The 22,416-nt window shown below is 27.0% G+C and overlaps 2 protein-coding genes across 2 annotated transcripts in view; both read right to left on the reverse strand.

The window, feature by feature from the left end:
* Positions 1 to 7,530: 7,530 nt before the first annotated feature.
* On the reverse strand, positions 7,531 to 7,986 carry LOC136091010 (uncharacterized). Its single transcript, XM_065817994.1, has one exon. It carries the CDS (start codon positions 7,984 to 7,986, stop codon positions 7,531 to 7,533), a length of 456 nt encoding a protein of 151 aa, XP_065674066.1.
* A 1,213-nt stretch (positions 7,987 to 9,199) lies between these two features.
* LOC101235994 (B-cell receptor-associated protein 31) overlaps positions 9,200 to 22,416 on the reverse strand; it is a 28,554-nt gene continuing 15,337 nt past the window's right edge. Inside the window, exons 4-7 of the mRNA XM_065818507.1 lie at positions 13,955 to 14,087; positions 13,775 to 13,880; positions 9,722 to 9,822; positions 9,200 to 9,634 (exon numbers count right to left, since the gene is read on the reverse strand). Coding sequence (XP_065674579.1) covers positions 9,590 to 9,634; positions 9,722 to 9,822; positions 13,775 to 13,880; positions 13,955 to 14,087 — 385 coding nt within the window. The 3' untranslated portion in view covers positions 9,200 to 9,589. The remainder of the gene's footprint in view (positions 9,635 to 9,721; positions 9,823 to 13,774; positions 13,881 to 13,954; positions 14,088 to 22,416) is intronic.

The raw sequence follows: 22,416 nt of genomic DNA on the forward strand, positions 1-22,416 counted from the left end.
GATAATAGTTTTCCAAAAGTTGTAACTATTCCGATTAATGTATGCAACTCAGGTACTGGAACTAAATTTTCAATAATTGTGTCTGGATCCTCTTCAAGATATAATAATCTTGGATTAATAACATTTTTATAATCAGCCATCTTTGATTTTGGTTTTCCAGCTTCTGTGTATTTACTGTAATGATAATCGAGGGAACCAAGAGTTCGTTTTTCTCCACCATCCAAAAGACTCTCTCCTTCACACCACAAACAACTATATTTTCCAGCATGGCTTGTAATGCCAAACATTGAGTTTGCACACTTTAAATCAAATGCAACAGAATACTTAATATTTTGAAGATTAAGAGTATCAACTAATTTTCTAAGATTTCCATTGTGTTTAGACACTCCTTCTACAATAGCAACAATAAAATAACGCTTAACTCCAGAGTCATCAAGGTCAGGTTGGTTGCTAGTTTTATCATGCGGATTAAAAACATTCATAGTGACCTTTAAAAAACCTTGACCAGAATCCACAGCAACTCTTACAATTGTAGAAAGAGGGTCAATATTCCTTTCAGTGATTATATCATGTATAAATTCATCAATATCTTTAATATAAACCATTGATTTATTTACTATATCACCAGCTTCAACAAATTCTTCTTCTTTACATGAAAAATATTCATTCATTTCTGCTTTTAAAGCCTCTAATTTTTTAACAATATTTCCTTCAATGCTACTTTGAAAGCCAAGACTTTTTCTAAATATAGAACACATTTTTTTGGTTTTACACTGAGATAGTTCTAAACATTTTATAAGCTCAATGATTGTTCCAAAAGATACTTGACTAAAAATAGCACGGTCACATTTATTGTCAGTAGTTCCGGCAACAATAGTTAATGGTTTCCCATAAGTAGCAATTGTGAATTTTTCACCTCTAAAAATATTTTCCTTTTCCATTTTTGTTTTTAAAATACTTGAGGCGACACGTTCTGCACTTGCTGATCCCAATGCATATGCTGCATTAACTAAATTTTTCACAGCTTGAACATCACTACAAAGATGAATAATGCCTGACTTAACAACTCCATAACATTTTAAGCACATCCTTTCATTTTTATCTTCATTTAAATCAGAAGTAATAATGTTAATATCTTTTGATATTTCTGAAACATCTGAACTTCAGACTGAAGTTCTTCTGATATCTTGACGGTTTATCTAATCAAAAAAAAAATCTAAAGCTATATAAATTAGTAATATAAAAAATATAACACAACAAAAATAAACACATCGATGGCATATTAGTTCCTAAAACAAGCTGTTTAAATGTTGTTGTTTTTTTCAAGTTTATTAAAGTTCATTGAGACACAGCTCTTTCTTTTTTTAAAATTAATAAAAAATAAAACAACTTTATTTAATTAAACACTAAGTCTTAAATATAGTTTTTTATTAATTTTATCAACTAACCTGAGAAATTTGCTTTAGCCACTTATCAAGGTATTTTGTATCGTTTTTTTCCAAACAATAAAGGTTTTTATAACAATTGCTACAAATAACCTTAGGATGGTTTGCTAAATTTTGATCATAGCTATCCCAAATAAAGGTTTTTATTTTTTCTTCAATAGCTTTAGATATTTTATGAAGCTTTGCTGACTTTTTACCAAAGATTTTAAAACAAACAGCACATAGATTGTTGACCGCCATTTAATAAAACTTGTCGTTGTGTACCAGAGTATGTCTAAAATCAAACTACGCCGATATTTGATTAGCAAATTATAGCCTTTTTTTCTGAAAATGGCGGATGTTTTTTAACTAAAAATTATAATTTTTATTCTTTGATTTTCATACATTTTTCCATTCCCCTAGAGGTTTTTACTAACCAAATATTTATTTTCATATATACAACTAAATATTTATAAAAAAAAATCTGATGTGGGGAGACTTCAAACCTGGCGGTCACTGTGGTTCATTGTGTGGGGTTAATAAAAATTCATAAAGTTGTTAGTGTTTATAATGAGATCTTTTAATAATGTTTTCAGAGTATTTAAGTTATTAGATTTTTCCTGTTGATTATTTTTTTGTATTAATTTGTTATATAGATAAGGACCACGGTACGAAACGGAAAAGTGCGAGAGATTAGTTTTTTTAAAAGGTACGTTGAAGTTTTCCGTTCCTCTGGTATGGTATCTATTTTTCCTATTTTGGAAAATATTCTTTGAAAATTAAGAAGGAACAAGTCCAAGTTTATATTTGAGCATAAATAACAAATTTTGGAATATATTGATTTGATATACATTTAATGCTTTCAAATTTTTTAAAAGTGGCTCAGCATGCGAGAGTCTATCCTTATTAAAAACTATTCTTGCATGTTTTTGTTTTCGATATAGTGTGGTTAGTTTGGATCTATGAGTACTTGCCCATGCAACATTAGCGTATATGTAGTAGCTTTGTATAAACGAAAAGTATAGAAATTTTAAATTATCAGGAGACAGTATAGAACTAGCTTTGTAGAGGATACCAATGTTTTTTGATATTTTGGTATTTAATATATCTATATGTGATTTCCATGAGATGTTCTCATCAATAAGTATCGCTAGAAATTTAGTTGCTTGGGTTCTCTCTATTTTTTTAGTATCTATATTTAGCGAAGGTAAATTGGGTGGTATTTTTTTTTATTAAATTGGTATCCATTTTATGGATACCAATGGTATCCATAGGTAATTTTATGGATACCAATGGTATTTATGGTAATTTTGGAATGGTAATCCATGGTAAAAAAATGGTTATCCATGCTATAAAAATGGTAATCCATGGTAATTTTATGGATACCAATGTTATTTAATGGTAATTTTATGGATACCAATGGTATTTAATGGTAATTTTATGGATACCAATTTTATGGATACCAATCCATTTTATGGATACCATTTTATGGATACCATTTTAATGGATACCAATTTAAATTGGTATCCATTTCGTTTTTTCACCAAGCGCTCTAACTTTGACTTAAAGAAAAAACAATTTCCTACCAAAACGCTAATATTTGCCATTTTCTTAAACCTTAAAATTATGTTTTGGTACTTCGATCAATGCTAACATTTAAAACGACATGGTTTTCACGGTCTCACCGCTTAATTTTAAAATAGAATGTTGAAAGTGACAATAATGAACACTTAGCAATCTAGTTGCGAATATTAGAATTCTTTCAATATAAAAACCAGGCTATTTACTGTTAACATAGAAGTGGTTTTTGAATTATGGAATTAAAAAAAAGGGGTTGCGAAAGTGTACTAGCACTATATATATATATATATATATATATATATGAAGAGTACAACTTAGTTCAAGTCTTTGAATTAAGTTAGGAAAAACAATTTTTAATAAAAGTTACAAATATGTTATTAAAAATGTAAACTACAGAAAAATTAATCAAGAAATAATTTTTTCTAATTTACTTCCATGCTTTATATGAAAACTTTTATTAATGATTAATTTATAGTTTCTCAAAACTTTTTAAATGTGACTAGGCCGTTTTTTCCCGTGTACTCTTCATATATATATATATATATATAAATATATATATATATATATATATATATATATATATATATATATATATATATATATATATATATATATATATATATATATATATATATATATATATATATATATATATATATATATATATATAGGCCTCGGCGGGAAGCTCTCGCCCACACTCCCCTAAAACAATTTACGGGAGCAACTTACATCTCTCCGGAAAGTTTTTTTTTTTTCTTAAAAGTTTAATTATTATTGTAACTAAAATGAAAAACGCAAAGTCAAAAGAATTTTATTCATTGGATAATAAATAGGCACGGTTTTTGCAAAGTTAAAAAAAATTTTACGTCTAATGAATTTTTTCACGGCGCAATAAATGATCTTGTTATGTGTATATTATTATAACATTAACGATACAAACATATACTAGTAACAAGTATAAAACTAATTTTGTATTTATTAAGCAATTTTTATATAAATAAACAGATAGCTAGTGCAAAAACCAAAAACTCTAGTAAAAAATAGTTTAGAAGAGCAGCTCGCATGGCTCGCCATGTTGGTTTTAGGAGAGCTTTTCTTCGCTCTCGCGCTCATTTACTCCCGCCGACCCCTATATATATATATATATATATATATATATATATATATATATATATATATATATATATATATATATATATATATATATATATATATATATACACACGTAAACAAACTACTATATACACACATATACATTTTAGTTATATTTTAACTCTTATTAATAGTTAAAATAAGCTAAAATGTCTAAAACAAATACAACAATGGTGTCATCAAAAAGTTAAATTAAAAATCTAACAAATGTCAAAATTTATATTTGAATGTGTAACTAATGGATAATAGTAAAATATTTGTACTTACCAGCGTAACGGTTATATTAAAAGGTGAAAGGGAGTTTGAGTTTAAAAGTTTAATTAAAAGGTAAAAAAGCGTTTGAAAGAAAAAAAATGATAAATTATTTCAAATTAAACTCTTTTCACTAAGACATGCGACTAAACATTTACATAAATATAATTATAAATACATTTATAAAACTTACAGGAAACTTTTCCGATTCAAAAACACGCGGTATACAGTCAGTTAATAGTTGGCACGGAATGCCAACAATTAGCCAACTATATCCATCACTGGCTCGTCAGTTGGACCAACTTAAGCGTGTTTAGTGGGTATTCCATTAGTTTGCTATTAAATCATTTGTAATAAGTTTCTAAGTAAAAATAACTTTACTTTGAGGCACAAACTACGCGATTTTCAAACAAGAGTAGAAATACCCTTGAAAAACGCCCCCTGCATCTGGTCGAAGGAAAACATTTTTTTTTAAATAAAATTATTCATTTTGAATTTTATCATAAATTCAGATTAGGATTCCAATTTTATCACAATTTATTTTGACACTCAAAAGATACGGCCACATAAATAGGACCTTACATAAATAATGATAAAAAAAATTAAGAGTGTTTTCAAAAGCACCATTTTTAAATCTCATTTTTTCATTTTTATTTTCATTTTTTTTTTTTTTTTTGCATTATTTTATTAAAAAGAAACAGTCGAAATAAAAAAAAATGATAAAAGAAGAAACAAAAATGAAAAGAAAATTTAATTTAATTATAGGTAATCTATCAAAGCAAGTTTTCTGTCTTTGAAAAATGCTTTCTCAGGGCAATAGCATTGTCTGAGTCTATGTTTTAGAAAATTTTCTTTTTTAACCGCCTGTTTTCTAATATTTATGTTAGTTTCAACAAAAAAAATAGTAATAATAAATTAGGAAGAAAAGGTATAAATTTCTGGCCTGATAAAGCAATATTTTTAACATGTTAGGTTTTTTGCAATAAATTGAAGTATGAAATAAAAATTTTGTGAAATATTAAAAAAGCTTCAAAAATTATTTTAGTTTTTAAGATGAAATCTTCAAATGGCAAACAACTTCTACTTTTTTAGTCCTATCTAGGTAAGTCTTTATTATTACTTATTATTGTGAGAGCATTTTATTGCAACTGGGTATTTCCAATTCTTTACGCGATTTTTTTTTGTTTGTTTTTATAATTAGAAGTTGGAACTGGAAGCATATATATAGCTAGATTTTAAAGTAAAATATTCATGTGCATAAACTTGTATAACTGTGTATTTTTTCATATGTAGGCATATTGTTACTTAATCAATAAATAATCACAAAATATTTAATGGTTTTCTCGGGTCGCAAAAAAACTTCCAATCATAAATAGGGCCGTGAGTTAACAAAAGTTTAAGAAGCGCTGGGTTTATAAAATATTTATACAAGTTAGAATTAAATGAGATTAAATTGGAGATTCCAATTTTTATTATTATGAAAATAATACACAATACATATAGGACTTATGGTGCGTGATTTCTTGGAAAAGCTCTATAACTATTTAAGGTGATACCCTTTCAAAAAATATTCTTTACAATGATTAAAAAAAAACTATGATACAAAGTTGAAACAAGAATGGTAATATTTTTTCAAATAAGAAATCTTGATTTTCCAACTTTTGCTTCTTAAATAAATTTTTCATAAATTTTTAGAATATAATGTGAAAGTTTCAGAAGTACATGATTTACAGAAAATTTTTATCTGCATTTAATTAAGTTATCTTCGTTTTAAATTGTGCCCACTTTTGCAAAAATTTTATTTTATCAAAATTTCGCAAAAGTGGGTACAATTTAAAACAAGTTATTACCATTTCTATCAATCATCTAGTTCTGACACTTTCACATTGTTTTCCTAAATTTTATGAAAAAGTTATGAACCAGCCCCATTCATTGAAAATGCATAAAACATAAAAGTAATTTTTATAGATTTTTGAAATTTTTCAACGAAAAAAGGTATTAAACATATTTTGACATAATTATTTCTAACTTTGATTCATTACCTAAGTTAAATGGTAAAAAAGAAAAACATCGAGATTACCACCTTAACTGATTAGCTTTAATCATTAATAACTTTAATCACGTAATTTCTTAATTGTTTTAGTGTCCAGAAACGTCTTACCAGCAATATGAGTGCGCGCGTATATATATATATATATATATATATATATATATATATATATATATATATATATATATATATATATATATATATATATATATATAGTGGTGACAAAATAAATAGCACAGATTAATGTTTAATATGTAATATATATATTTTCTGAAGATCTGAGTTTTTAAGATCTAAATTTTTTAGCCTAATAAAATATTAGTTTTAGAAGATAACATTACTGAGTAAAAAAATAAATTAACTTAGTTAAAAAAAAAATTTGATCATATAAATGATTTAGAGGTACAGAATAAGGGGGGCAATTTAAATAGCACACCCTGTTAAAGAATTATCATTTTGTCCCTTTGCTATAAAAATCATACAAGTTCTTGGTATAAATAGTTAAAAAAAACTTTATTTGAGGTAAATTAATATTTAGTGGTGTATCCTTTTGAGTCAATAACTGCTTTACAACAACGGCCCATTAACAAGATCAATCTTTGGCATTGTTCAGGCGTAATGGCGTCCCAAGCAGTCTTTATTTTAATCTAAAATTGGTCTAAATTTGTTGCCGTTCATCGATTTATATTTCTGTCAAATTCTTTCCACAAATTTTCTATCGGATTAAGGTCTGGTGACTGTCAGGGCTATTCCAAAACATCTTGTTAGCGTTAAACCACATTTTAACACTTTTGGGCGTGTGCTTGGCGACGTTTTCTTGTTGGAATTTCCAAACCAAAAGAATGTTTTTCTTGGCATAAGGCAACATGACGTTTTATAGTATTTCATTGTCCCTTGAATTCTATGCAACGAGCCCACGCCACACCATGAAAAACTGCCCCAAACAATCACCTTACCACTACTGTGTTTTACAGTCTTTAGAGTATACCAATGGCTGAGATCTTGGTTTTGGGGATAACAACCATATTGTTTTCCGTCGGATCTAAAGCAATTGAACTTAAACTCGTTGGTCTAAAGCAAATTTTTCAAAAAACGTAACTCCTTCTGTACGCACTGTTTTGCAAACTTTAAACGACAGACTAGATTGCGTTTTGAGACCAATGGTTTTTTTCGGGCAACTCTTCCAAATAGCTCATTTTCGCGTGAACGACTTTTGACAGTGCTGACAGATAAATTGACTTGTAAATTTTGAGCAATTTGATGTTTAATTTTTGGTGCGTCAGCAAAAGCATTTAGCTTGGCAATACGGAGAATGGCTGCGTCTTCTGTATGGTTTGTTTTTCGTTTGCAAGACTTGCGTTTTCTGTTACTTAATGAACCATTATTATTAAATAAATCAATAGTATTGATAACATTTTTACAACAACAACCCAATCTTCGAGCTATTTCAGAGTTGTTTAATTCTTGATCTTGAAATGCTTGTACCTGTCCTCGAAACGCATCTGTTCCATGTTTTCCTCGTCTCATAATTAAAAGAATATGATTTTTGCAAAATGAATTACAAGTTTATCCTTAAAATACTGACTTTAGTGATTTTCTTTTAATATAATATAAGAACTTTGGTTTATTTTTAAGAAAAAGTAAATGTGTGTTATTTAAAATGACCTCAAAAATTTAAACGCGACTTCTAAAATGCTCAAAACAAGCAATTTTGATAGTTATAAAAGTCAAATGAGAAGTTCCGTTCAAAAAAGTAAGCATTGTTGATGCTATAAAAAATAATAGCAATTGCTATAAAAACATAAAGCAAGATATCAAAATGTTAAACAAACTGGTCATGAAAGTGTGCTATTTATATTGTCGCCACTGTATATATATATATATATATATATATATATATATATATATATATATATATATATATATATATATGTAAATTATGCTAGTGTATTTTATATATATATATATATATATATATATATATATATATATATATATATATATATATATATATATATATATATATATATATATATATATATATATATATATAGAGAGAGAGAGAGAGAGAGAGAGAGAGAGAGAGAGAAGACCGATTAACCCACATGCCATTGTCTGGGCGTTGAAACGAAGTCAATCGCCAAGCAGTCGTCAACAGAATTGAAGAAGATCCGTCAATAAGTTGCCGGAAAGAAATGCTTGAAGTCCAAGTGGGTTCCGTATGAGTTTACCAATGCTCAAAAGAAGAAACGCTTTGATGCTTGTAATCGATTGTTTGAACGTTACAGCAATGACCAGCTGGGCTTGGAACAAATTGTGACTTGTGATGAGAAATGAGTGGCCTTTGACAATCCACACCGGTGCAATGAATGGCGATTCGGAAGGCGACTACTAGTTGCTTTTGTTTGAATAAATTTTATGCATAAATTTATAAGTTAGCCTTATGAACAAAACGCGCGAGAACTTTTCCGCTAACCTATTATTTGAGTGTTGCGTTTAGAAGCCGTATTGAATTTCACTTAAGATTTTGATATTTGTTAAACATCTTAACAACCTGTTTAATAAGTAACTAGACTACCTACACGATATACTTTAGGTTGAACGCTTTATTTATTGAAAAAGTTGAAAATTAAATTTTTTAGACATCGTCCATGAAACTGTCATAACTATTATAAACTATGAAACAGCAAATCGTTAGTCAATCGTACGCATAAAAAAAATAAAATAAAAAAAAGTACCATTATTTTTAATTTTTTAAAATTTATTTATAACAAGACTTTAAGAAAGCTGTTGAAAATACAAAAATAATATTTCAAACACTATTTTAAAGAATAAGAAAATCAAATAGCATTCAAACTGAAGTGTCTTATATATCAAACAGATCACTAAATTGTACTGTATTAAGCAAGCGTTTTATTAAAACCTAGTATTTTAAATGCACCTTCGAACGTGTAGGATTAAAGATATACAATATAAATGAAACAATTAAAAAGTATTTTTAGATTTGTCAATTTGAAAAATATTTAAATTTTTTAATATTATTTTCATTAATTTAATATTTAAAACTGTTGAAAAAAAACAGCACTTCAGCTTGAAAATGACAATATACAAAAACTAAGACATTTGAGACTCATTTATCTTTTTTTTCTTCGCCGTTACTTCTTTCAAGTTTTTTCTAAAGTCACAAGTTTTAAATTCAAACATATCATATATAACATATTAATGCAACATGAAGAACTTGAGTTAAAAAGTCAAAACTCACCTCTAAAACACAGCGCTCTTCTAACAAACGATCATATTCTTTATGAAGTCCTTCAGACTGAGTCTTCATTGCAATCAAATCATTCTTCATTTTTTTTAACTCTGAAACAAAAAGTTCTTTAAGAATAGAATAACGCTAATAAACTTGTTCATTAATGGTAATAAAACAAAAACCTTATCGGTTTAGGTGCGTAGGAATATTATTAATGTATAAATATGCATATGTATAAACGTTCACTTAAATTACTAGAGAATACAATTATCTTAATCGTCTTAAAAATAAGTTATTTCTATTTTTTAAAGGAAAAAAATTTATTTAGCTCACTTTTATATATACTTTTTTGTCTAAACAAATATCGCAAACAAGTAACCTTTTTAGTCTAATAAAACACTTGATTCCAAACAAAGTCACAAGTTAAAATAACTTTTTAAAGAAAACATTTCAATGACATTTTACAGTATTTCATAAGAGAAAATACCATAAATGATCGATTAAGAAAAAATAAGAAGTAAAAAGCTGAATATCGGATATTATAAAATGGATACTTTTGTCATATTGAGACATTTTGAATGTTCGGTGAGATTATAGCTTTATGTTTTGAATATTCGGTGAGATTATAGCTTTATATTTTGAATATTAGGTGAGATTAAGCCCAGGTTCTTTTTATTTTTCCAACAACGGTTGCTACTAAGATATTGATTTCGTTAGCACTGAGAAATTGTTTCATAAGTTTTAATAACTCGAAAATAAAAACGTTCAACAATTACTTCTCAACTTTATCTCATTCACTAACTACACATATAAGCTTCATGTTATGTGTATGAAAAAAAATATTTAACACAATCTGGAGCAACTGCATTTTTTAATTTTAATTAAGTTAATTATTTGTTTAACACTACGTTGCAGCTTTAATCATAGGTTTAAGAACATATATGGTAAATATTATCTATGCTAAAGAAACTTTAAAACACTGATTATTCTGTAAAAGTATCAATTTATGACAGCAAAAAAACACATTTAGTAACAACAGTGATACTTTAATACGTCGGATAAAATTGAATTAAACGAAGTTGCAGTATAACACAAAAGCAAGAAAAAAAATCCAACTAAAACTTGAACTTTTTTTATTCAAATATGCATTTAAAAAGTTATATATAAAATAAAATATAAAAAATCTATATTTTATTTTAGAATTTGTAATTTTAGCTTAACATAAAAATTTTAAAAAATACCAAGATCCGGGTTAAAAAAGGAATGATTAAATTGTGCTAAAAGAAAACCTCTTGATTACCAAATGAAGAAGTATTCAATGAATTTATAAGCAACTGCAAAAGAAAATACAAGTTTCTCACTTGAAATAAAAAAAACACAGAAAAAAGAAAAGGATTATTAAGGCAATAATATACAGGATAGATGCAAATATTCACTCGTAGAAATGTATAAAATGCCTGTTTGGTTGGATGTAATCTCGCATACTTACGAGATTACATCCATATTTTGTTACAGCAAATTATTATATTTTCATACATTTTGCTTTATAGCAAAAGCAAGCAGTTGATAATAATAAGAATAATAAGCATGACACAAAGACTCTCAAAAATGAATTTAAAATCCAATGCACAATTTACTTTATTAAATTAGCTGGATGAATAAGACAATTAAGTAAACTAAAAACCTATTAGAACATTTTTTCTTTTTGTAGAAACTTTTTATCATAAGATTCATATGAATGCCACATGGATGCAAAATTATGGCATCTTTTAAATCTTCAAACATTGAACAGGCTATTATTTTCATTGGATTATACTAAGTTTATTCAACCCCTTGATATTTCATAAAATACTTCTTTTATAGAAATGTGTAAAGAGATGCAATCAGCAGCTTGCATTAAAAAGAATAAACAACACAAGTGAACAAGAAAATCTGAGGCATCTGCCTCAATAAAAAAATTAAGAATTGATTACGAAACTATGGACATGATATGGACAAAACACTTTACCTTGTAAAATTATTAAACAATCAATTAAGTCTTGCGCAGTGAATATACATTAATGGTTCTGAAAACAACTTCATTTATTATTTTAAAGATTCAATGCGCAACAGACAAGGAAATATTAAAATCGTAAACAGAATTGTAGATCCTTTTACTGATTAGTGTTAAAAAAATTCCAATATGGATGTAGTTGCAAACAAAATTTCTCTTGAAATTTTGTTTGCAGAGTGATGACAAGATTGTATATGTAAAAAACATTTCAAATAATTTAGGCAGGCATGTTTTATTCTCCATTTTGTTCCAAAAATACTTTTGTTTTTATATTTTTATAAAGTACTAAAAATACTTTCAAGGATGGTGAATAAAATTTTAAGATTGAAAAAAATTCAAATACAAACTCAGATAATAGATATAAAAACTCAAAAATAAATAAGTCAACTTCTCAAATTATGACCCCCTCCTAAAATCCAAACTTCATAAAGGCATCTTTGGTGCTTATGTTATCATTTACATTACTATAGTATCCTAGTTACATGATATTATTTGTAATTTTTAGTTATTATTTAGATATTGTTCTTTTTCAACTTTTAATCATTCTCTGATATTGTCTTATATGTTAATATCTTATATTCTTTTATATGTTAAAATTGTCCAGAGATGCGGAGCCCCAAAAGGAGTCTGACTTTATATCTCCTATAATATTTTTTTCAACTTTTAATCATTCTCTGATATTGTCTTATATGTTAATATCTTATATTCTTTTATATGTTAAAATTGCCCAGGGATGCGGAGCCCCAAAAGGAGTCTGACTTTATATCTCCTATAATATTTTTTTCAACTTTTAATCATTCTCTGATATTGTCTTATATGTTAATATCTTATATTCTTTTATATGTTAAAATTGTCCAGGGATGCGGAGCCCCAAAAGGAGTCTGACTTTATATCTCCTATAACATTTTTTTTGGTCTATAAGCTACAAACGTGTTGGTTGACTAATGATTTGCTACAAGTAAAAATTTCATAAAAATTAATAATTCGGAACATATTGTTTTTAAGCCAGGACACCTGGAGTCCTTACCACTATTATACTTAAGGACTTCAGGTTCAAAAACTGATTGTTTATCTGACCTAAAAGTTTTTTGTTTTGTTTTTACCAATAGTAGTCCATAAACTTTTTTTATACTTTTAGAGCTCCTGGATACCAAAGACTAGAAAGAAGAGTCCATTTTGGGACACCACATCCCTGAAACAGTCTGTATGAAGAAAAACCCAGTATAAAAATGAAAACTGTAGCTTTTTAATTTAAAAAATGTTAAATTACTAAAATTTTCAAATTTTTAGAAGGTTTATAACAGATTTACAGAACTACAGATTGTTTTACTACTTTTTTTTCAAAACAATTTTGAATGCAGGTATCTTAAGAATAATGCATTGTATGCTGGTATTTTTATAACGATGCATTAAATCTTTTTTTATTCTCAAATCCTTTGTTTCACTATTTTAGTTTTTTGGTTAAACTGCAAGAATAAACAAGTAAAAATGAGTTTACATTACAAATTATGCAAACCAATATACTTAATTGTTTAAATTATTTATTTGATGTTTTTTGAAATAATTACAAATATTTACCTGTAAGTGGTTAAACAAGCAGAAAACTATAAAGCTAGAAGCTATGCAAAGTTTTGATTTTTAGAGGGTACCCTAATTCAATAGGAATGCTTTAACTTTAATCTAAGTTTTTGTATATATGATTGTAAATAATATTAATCTATAAATAATTCATCTATTATCTGGTTTTAAAGACAAAAGTTATAAAAGTTAAATTTTGTTAATTTAAACTTATATAATTATTTATATGATTTTTTTTTTCAATTTAAATTCATCTCCCCAAGGCCATGAAGGCCACTACAGTTGAGGAGGCTACTTTAGTTGTGGTTACAACCCCCTCTCAACTCTTTAACTCAAAAACACAAACCTTGATGGCCAGTGTGCGGAGAAACAAGTTGAATTTGAAAAAAAATTAAAAAAAAAAACCTTAATTTAAAAAAAAAAAGATTTACCATTATCTTTTTCATTTAACTCTGCTATCAATCTTGCATTTCTTTGCTTTAGCCCCTCTATGTCATCACCACTAGCAGATTCTGCTGCTTGAACTCGATTAGATTTCTACGAAGATCAAAAATCTATCAAAGCTTTAAAACATTCAAATTTTAGAATTCAACAACTTGTAAATTACAAACCTTCAACTGTTGATTTTCTTGAAGCAACTTATCAGCCTGATCAGAAGCTCCTTTAGCTTGTTTTATTGCTGCTTCACATGAAGCTTCTACAGTAGCTAGTCGAGAAATAAGAGTAGCCAATCGCCTAATTATGCTAGAAAAAAATTTTATTTTTTATGCTTATAAATTTGTTTAAATACTGATAGCTTTAAATAATAAAATGAGTAAATTATATTTTAGTGCTAATTTTTTATCTGATATTGCATAACATGATTTATTGAAGACTCAGAGTTTAATTGAGAGAGAAAAAATAAAGTTGGTTCATTATTTAGTTGTTTTGTTAAGTTGCCTGATGAAGATCTTAAAAGGAGCTGATATAATGAAAAACAACTTATCAACAAAGTACAACTTGATTTTACGCCAGAGAAACTACTATTTTTAGTGTATCCTAAAATTTCTAGCAAAAAAACAGCCTAAGATAATTAATAGATAGTGGTGTGCTCCAGGGACGTACCAAATATATAGCTCATTAAATAACTAGACAAAATTTGTGTAGGTCTGAGTTTTTAGGTTCTTAGATAAGTTAAATCGGAGTTGTTATGCATAGCTCGTGAAACTGTGCATTCAACTTGATAGCACTATTGTGCAGATTAAAAAATATTCAATTTTATTGTTGCTTATCTTAAATAGATAATTTCTGCCTGATAAATAATATTTATATTTATTAAGTTTAAACATTACATACATTTATCTTTAAATATACATTCTGCATATTTTAATGCATATGTAAGTAACAGAGCTAAACTAATAGGTTGTTATAAAAGTTTTAATAAATTACTTAATTATACATTTAACTTAAAAAACTATTACTGAATACACATCGAAGTCTTCCTAGAAGAGCATACGGTTTTATGCCTTGTTTGTCCACGCATAAAGTATTTAGTACAGACAACTTGGTCACAGTCATTTGCATGTTTTGAGATATTAGGATTGCTGAAAAAGACTAAGCTTAATAAAACTTAAAGAAAATAAAAAGAAATATTAAAAAAGTAATGGAAAAAAAAACAACTAAAAACACAACATTAAAATTTTGTAAAAAAGAAAGGAAAATAAATTGCAAATTTTTTTACTGTTTTTATTTATGTATTTTTAAGGATAGTTGTTTTCAGCAAAAAAATTCAACTAATAAACTTACTTGATAAAACAAGTTACTCAACTATAAAATATAGTTAATATGTTCAAAAAAAAACAACATTTCTATGGCTAACCTGCAAAGTTTAGCCATAGAAATGGGAGAGGGAAGGGGGAACATGTGACACCATAAGGGAAGCCATAGAAAAAAGGGAAGGAGAACACATGACACCATCCCACCATTCAATGAATTTTATATCATTAGTGCCTTCAGTATGCAAAAATAGAAACCTGTTTTATTGTCAGTATGAATGGAGTACTAAATAACTTTAACTGTTTAAAGTTTAAATATTGTAATGTTTGTGTTTTTACTTTTACTTTTTTAAGTATCATGTTCAATAAAAATAATTACTAAAAGTAATATCGCAATACTATTAAATACTCGCACATTGTTCAAGTATGTATGTATATATATAACAAAAAAAGAAATGAAAAAAAAAAGTATTAAATGGTTGAAAACTTGAATAATTTTAAAATTGAAGGATCAAAAAAACTAAAAGAATATTTATAATATTAATTATGGTTAATTATAGTATTTATTTTTAGTTTATTTATAATTATTAGATTATTAATTATAATAACAATTTGTTTTTTATTATGATGTGACTCATGAATATTTCTTAACAAACTTTTCATATTTATGGTCTAAAACAGAGATATGACAAATATTCAGTAACTACTAGGTATTCTGCCTATTTGGCAGAATACCTAATAGTTCCTGTTCAGGATTTGGCAGAATACCTAACAGTTACTGTTCAGTATTTTGCAGAATACCTAATAGTTACTATTCAGTATTTGACAGAATAACTAATAGTTACTGTTCAATATTTGACAGAATACCTAATAGCTACTGTTCAGTATTTAGCAGAATACCTAATAATCATTGTTCAGTATTTGGCCAAATACAGCAAATTGTTTGGTCGAATATTGAATATTAGATTGTAACAAAAACAAAAAAAAAACGCATAAAAAAGATTAAATTTAACTGTTTATTCTTTATAATAACAAATAATTAGCAAACTTGATACTTAAAATCTTTAAATGGTAAAAAATGATAAAAACCATTTTCATTGTTTGATGATAGCTAATGGTAGTGCTTTTACATAGTGAATGGCTATATTTGGAAGTATGGATAATTTATTAAATTATCCACACTTCCAAATATAGCCATTCACTATGTAAATTAGCACCAGCAAATAATAAATCTTTTTAAGTAAGTTCTGTAGGATAATATTTTGTGCTTGCTAACCACCACCTTTAAGGAATTGCTGTCCAATTTAAGCAAATAGTTTCAAGTAAAAACCAATTATACTTGCAATTGGACTTTTTTTTCTCAAATCTTTGTGTGCATATTTTCTATAGAGATCAATTTGATTGTTTCATTTATATATCTTTTTTTTACAAGGTGGATAAACCATCACCAATGCTACTAGACACTGGTGGCGGTTCATCAGCGTCAAGCAGCCTTTCGCTGAGAAGAATTTATCTTTCGCTGAGAAGGATTAATCTTTCACTGAAAAATATAAGATAAGTGTCACACATCCTAATCTTTTTCAGATCATTAAAACTTTTTTTGTTTTTTTTTTACTTATGGTATTTTAGCTTATCCCAGGAAATCAGTTTTGGATCAAATGTGCATCAATAAAAAAGGCAACTGCTTAATTGTTTATCACATTAAAATTAAATCATGTTTTAAGTTCAGGTTGTCGATAAGATATCATTTTTAATAAGTTTGGAGGTCTTTATGCTGTATCTATCTATAGTATTTGCTAAAATTACTTCAAAAATGCAAGATATACCTGAGTTGGTTAATTTTAGAATCATTTTGAATGGTTTGAAGAGTATGAATAATACTTTTATACATTATTATAGTTAAAATATTAAATGTAACAGTCAACAAATAGTATGTGTTGTGATGATTGAGGGTAAGAACCCTCATAATAACTATGTGTCGCCAAATACTCTCTGTTTCAGCCAAGATCCTAGCTGAATATTTGGTATTCGGCAAAAATCACTATTCCTGGCATCTCTAGTCTAAAGTCTAATTATTATTTAAGACAATAAATAATAAAAAATAACTTAGTTAACGATATTAAAAATAATGATGATACTCAAATTGAAGCTTAAAATTATATATCAATATAAGTTAAAACTTTAATTTATGCTTTTTTAGAATATTAAATAGTTTTTAAATAAAAGTCTATGGGCCAATCTGAGCACTGTCTTTGATACTAGGTCAGTCAGTGCTAATCAAACTGAATTGTTTTTAGAGCAAGATGTTGAAGTCAGAAAAGAGATTTTTATCTTATGAACTGATAAGTCCTAATCACATTTATTATACAGATATATATACATTATTACACTTATCCATTCTTTGTACATATCTGCTTATTTAACTATATATATATAGAACCCTTAGATGTTGTCCGAAAGTTTTTTCCATATTTTGTTGACAAAAGTAAAAATTAAAATGCAAGACCAGAATTATTCCTTTTTATTAATTGATAGACAGCCTGCCCCAACCAAACCCTCAGTCGATGTAGCAGCACTCCCTTGCGGGTCAGGCTAAAAGATAGTAGATGTAGCAGCACTCCCTTGCGGGTCAGGCTATTTGTCAGTCGATGTAGCAGCACTCCCTTGCGAGTCAGGCTATTTGTCAGTCGATGTAGCAGCACTCCCTTGTGAGTCAGGCTATAAGATAGTCGATGTTGCAACACTCCGCCCATGATTTACAGTAAAAAAAATAAAAATAAAAACATTGTTTATATTGTTAAAAACATTCAGAATGTTTTTAAAAACATTCTGGTCAATTAAATTTGCATTTTTGTGGTTTTTTTAAAAAACGATATATTTGTAATTAAATTAATGGTTTTTACTTTCGCCCAACACGAAAATGTTGGACGAAAGTCAAAAGTAATTAAAAGTGACGTATGTGTTGGCGTAAGAATCACTTTTTTCCTTCCGCTCTTCCCAAAGACAACAAACTATAGAACTATATATATATATATATATATATATATATATATATATATATATATATATATATATATATATATATATATATATATATATATATATATATATATATATATATATATTTAGTTTTTTAATTTATTTACTAATAAAAAAAACATAAACTTAGAGAAACTAAAATAAAAGGAAAATAAAGAAATAAAACTTGCACAATGATGTCTCATTGATATTTATATATTGATTTCTATATTTATATAAACGCATTCAAGATTTGCCAGAACTTTTTCATTTATGGCCTTCCAAATAAAAACCAGCCGCTGCATCAATCCAGTTTTGAAATGATGCAAAGTCTTTAATTAACTGGTCATCAAGCTCAATATGCATAATATCTTCTAAAGTGTCCTCATTTAATGTAGTTCAGAAAACATTTTTTTGTAAGTTCATACAAGAAAAACTGCGTCCACAACTTGCTGTTGAAGCGCTGAAAGTTAGCATAATTTCTAACAAAACATTTATAATTGCCAATTCAGTTTCATTTTTCAGCAAGATATCTCTGTGAATTTGTACTCAGTTTAGAAACTTTATTCCTGAATAAAGGCAACTGCAATACACATAATTTATAAGTTTCCAACTGCATCGTATTATTATGCTCATAAAACTTGCAAACACTTTTTATTTCATAAAATCCCCATTTTTTAATCTCTAGCGAACCTGTAAACAATTTTGGCTAGTTTTGACTGGCCAAAATTGTGGTAAAGTATTGAAATCACGACAGAATTGTTTCTCTTTAAATTTTTTAAATGTTGTTAAATCAATACCTTTTTAGGTTAACTGATATTCTTTTACTTCTAAATTATCTAGTAAACATCCAATATTTGGGTCTGGATTAACTGATAACACATCTAGTACAGCAATTTATGCATCAATTTTACACAAAATCTCACAAATTAAAATTTCTTCTTTTTGAAACTCCAATTATGTTGTTAGTGATTTAACAATATCTTGAATAAAATGTAAATAAAATAAAAATTCTTTCATGAAACACAAAAATCTTTTAGCTTTCTGTGTATCTTTCTTATTTGCCTTGCTTTCTAAATAATAAATAATAGCTTTATAGTCAGTTTCAAGCAATCTTTAAACCTTTTACGGCTAGTTAACTAACAAATACTCTTCAATCTCTCAAGTTATTTAAACTTTTCATCTAAAAAAGAAGCTACTTCTTTGATGTATCAGTATAATATCTTTTGATACAAACTATTGATGTTGTCATCAAACTTCTTTAAATAAATATCAAACTTTATTGAGTCTAACACAGAAAGTTCTAATCAATGTGACACAATGGGTATATACTATATTGGGATTTTTATTTAGTATTTTAGTTTGAACACCAGCTTCATCGCCAGACATTACAGATGGACAATCAAAGTTAAAATTTACAATTTTTGCATAAATATTGTTTAAATATAAATCTTGATCCTTTTTCCTGTTGTTAAATTTTTTAAAACAAATTCTATTGCATCTAATATACCATTGGCATCAGCTGTCAGTGGTAAGTTAATACCAGCAAGTTATTGGATTACCTAATTTAACAAATCTTAAAAGAACCGTTTCTTGTTCGTTAATACTCTTATAAGTAGAACCCTTATACGAAATTGATATAAAATAAGCATTTAATACGTCTAAACTTAAGTCACATTATATGTCAGATGAAATTAACAAAACAAAATTTTTGCAAGCTTTGTCAATTAAGTAATTCTTGCCCAACTTAATTCTATTTAGCCTGTGTAGCAGGGTGACTGCAAAAATCTTAAGGTGGATTTCCCTGACTTTTCTCTGATGGTGGATCGCTTTTCCCTGATCGTCGAGCTCTTTTCCAGACTTAAAAAGGATTGGGGAATAATACATGGAAAAATTATGTACAGTTTAAAATAAAGCATCATTATTACATTTTTCAAAGTATTGTTAGTATGTTGTCATTGTTACTATTGTTATTAAAGTACATTTAAAATTTAATCAAAGTAAAATGTAATAATGCTATGTTTTTATTGGCTCTATAAACTGTTATGATAAATAGCATTTAGAACAAAATAAACTGAATTACACAAGTAATGTAAAAGTAAAATATAAAGCTAAAATTAACATATATTTAAAAAATGGAAAAACAAACATACAACAAATGGTTCAGAAAAAATAATAATGAAAGAATAATAAAAGTTTATACAAAATTTTTATTTCATGTTAAAAAGACTGAAAAAGTATTGCCACATAAATATTAAAAAAACTTTTAAAAATAAATAATAACTTATATAATATACTTTTAAATATCTAGATAAATTGAGATTTAAATTGAGATTTTACTAATTTTGCTGGAATTAGAGGGTCCTTAGTTGCAGTTAAAACAATTTAGTAGTTCATGCACGAAGGCTGCTTACTCTTTGGTAGATATTCCCAAAACCTATATATTTTACAAATGCTCATAAAACATTTTTAAATGTCCATCTGATCTCTGCATCAATAACCAAATCTGACACAACATACGACTGAGGAGTGGAAACTTGAACTGTTTTCTGACAAAGTGGTTGTTACAAAATATATATTTTTTGACACGTTGGTAAATGGTATACATGACGTTTTTAGGTAAAGAGACAAACATTCACAATGCTTCTTTCATGTTGAATGACTTTTTAACCCTCTCTGGGCCATATTTAACAGTTCAATTACATTTCTTGTATGTGGACAAACTCTACATTTTACTGAGGTATTTGTATCTCCCCTTATTAACCAAGCTTTTTATTCTGGTATTTGTAACCACTGATCATCAAAATATGTTGAGTTCATTATTTAATTTACTTGAACTTGTTCTAGTCTAAAGAAAATAAAAAACAACTGACTAATAATATATATATATATAACATTAAATAGTTAGCTACTAGTTAGTTAGTACAAGTTAGTTACCAAAAGCTTTAATAAATTTAAAAAAAAAAACAGCTTTTCTTAGAGTTAAACTGAGTGTTAAAAAAAAAGACTCGTAATTAAAGAGCTTGTAAAATAAGATAAGTAATAAAAAACCTGATTTTTACCCTTATTTTCCCCTAATTTTTCTAAAATTTGACCTGATTTCCCTGATTTTTTTGAAGACATCTAAATTCCCTGACTTTTCCCTGACCTGGCAGACACCCTGTGTAACTTGCACAGCTGAGGAAACTTTTTCAATGCAAGATCCTCTTAAACAACAAAATATGATATCCAAAAAAGTCTGCTCAATTCTTTTTGGTGATTATCAGTAGTTCTTAAAATTGATGTTGACACAGTTTTCTCAAGACTTGGAGCTAATGTAAAAGTTCTCTGGATACTTAGATATACAGGTTTTATGCCCATCATCTTTATTGTGGCATAACAAGGATATTCTTTTCAAAAATTTACATCCCATTTTTACTGAATTGGTTGCATTGCTATTATTTGGATACTTTTGACAAACACAACAGGAGAAACACTCATTTGATTTGTCAATATGAATCCACCTTAGTTGTTGCGTATGTTTTTTATTGTTTGACAGCAATCCATTTATGGAGATTTCCAAAACATTAACTTAACATCTTTTGGCCGTATATCCAATTTTTTTCCTGAAGTCATAGCACAATCTAAGTCATTGTACTTTCTTTTTGCATGCTTAGTTTCTCTCCTTTGCATTTAATGATACACTCCACTGTACTGTTTTTGTTTAACTTTGAAAAGACGATTAGTTATTTTGACATTTTTTTAAAAACCTTTCAAAATAACAATATCATATAAGGTATTTTATAGTAAGTTAATAAAAATATTACTGACGTTATTAACTACACAATAAAAAAAATTAAAACTATAATAAACATAATAATTATATATATTCTAATAGATTATATATATTTTAGTAAAACTTAAAAACTAATTTAAAAACTTTTATAAGTGTTTTTAATTATGCAAACAAATTAATTAAACAAACTTGACTTTAAGGAAAATAAGAAAATTAAAAAAAAAGCATGCTATTGAAGAAAGTAATCATAATGTTTAAGCATGGTTTTTTTTTAAGTAATTGCAAATGCATTCGTTTTAAGTAAAATTTTGCATGCTTTTGTAAACTTTTTTTTTTTGTTACTTTTTTCGTTCTATTAAGGAAAGGAATCACCTTTAAGCATGGTTTCTTATAAAGTCTTTGAAAATGTATTTAAAATTTTAATAACTAATTGAAGACCTCAGTGCAAAAACAATGTAACTCCTTTTTTACAAATTGTTCAGAAGAATGGAAAAACAGATTAACTTTGAATGTAAGGAATAAATAT

Source organism: Hydra vulgaris, chromosome 14 (genome assembly GCF_038396675.1).
Source record: "Hydra vulgaris chromosome 14, alternate assembly HydraT2T_AEP".
NCBI classification, from domain to species: domain Eukaryota; kingdom Metazoa; phylum Cnidaria; class Hydrozoa; order Anthoathecata; family Hydridae; genus Hydra; species Hydra vulgaris.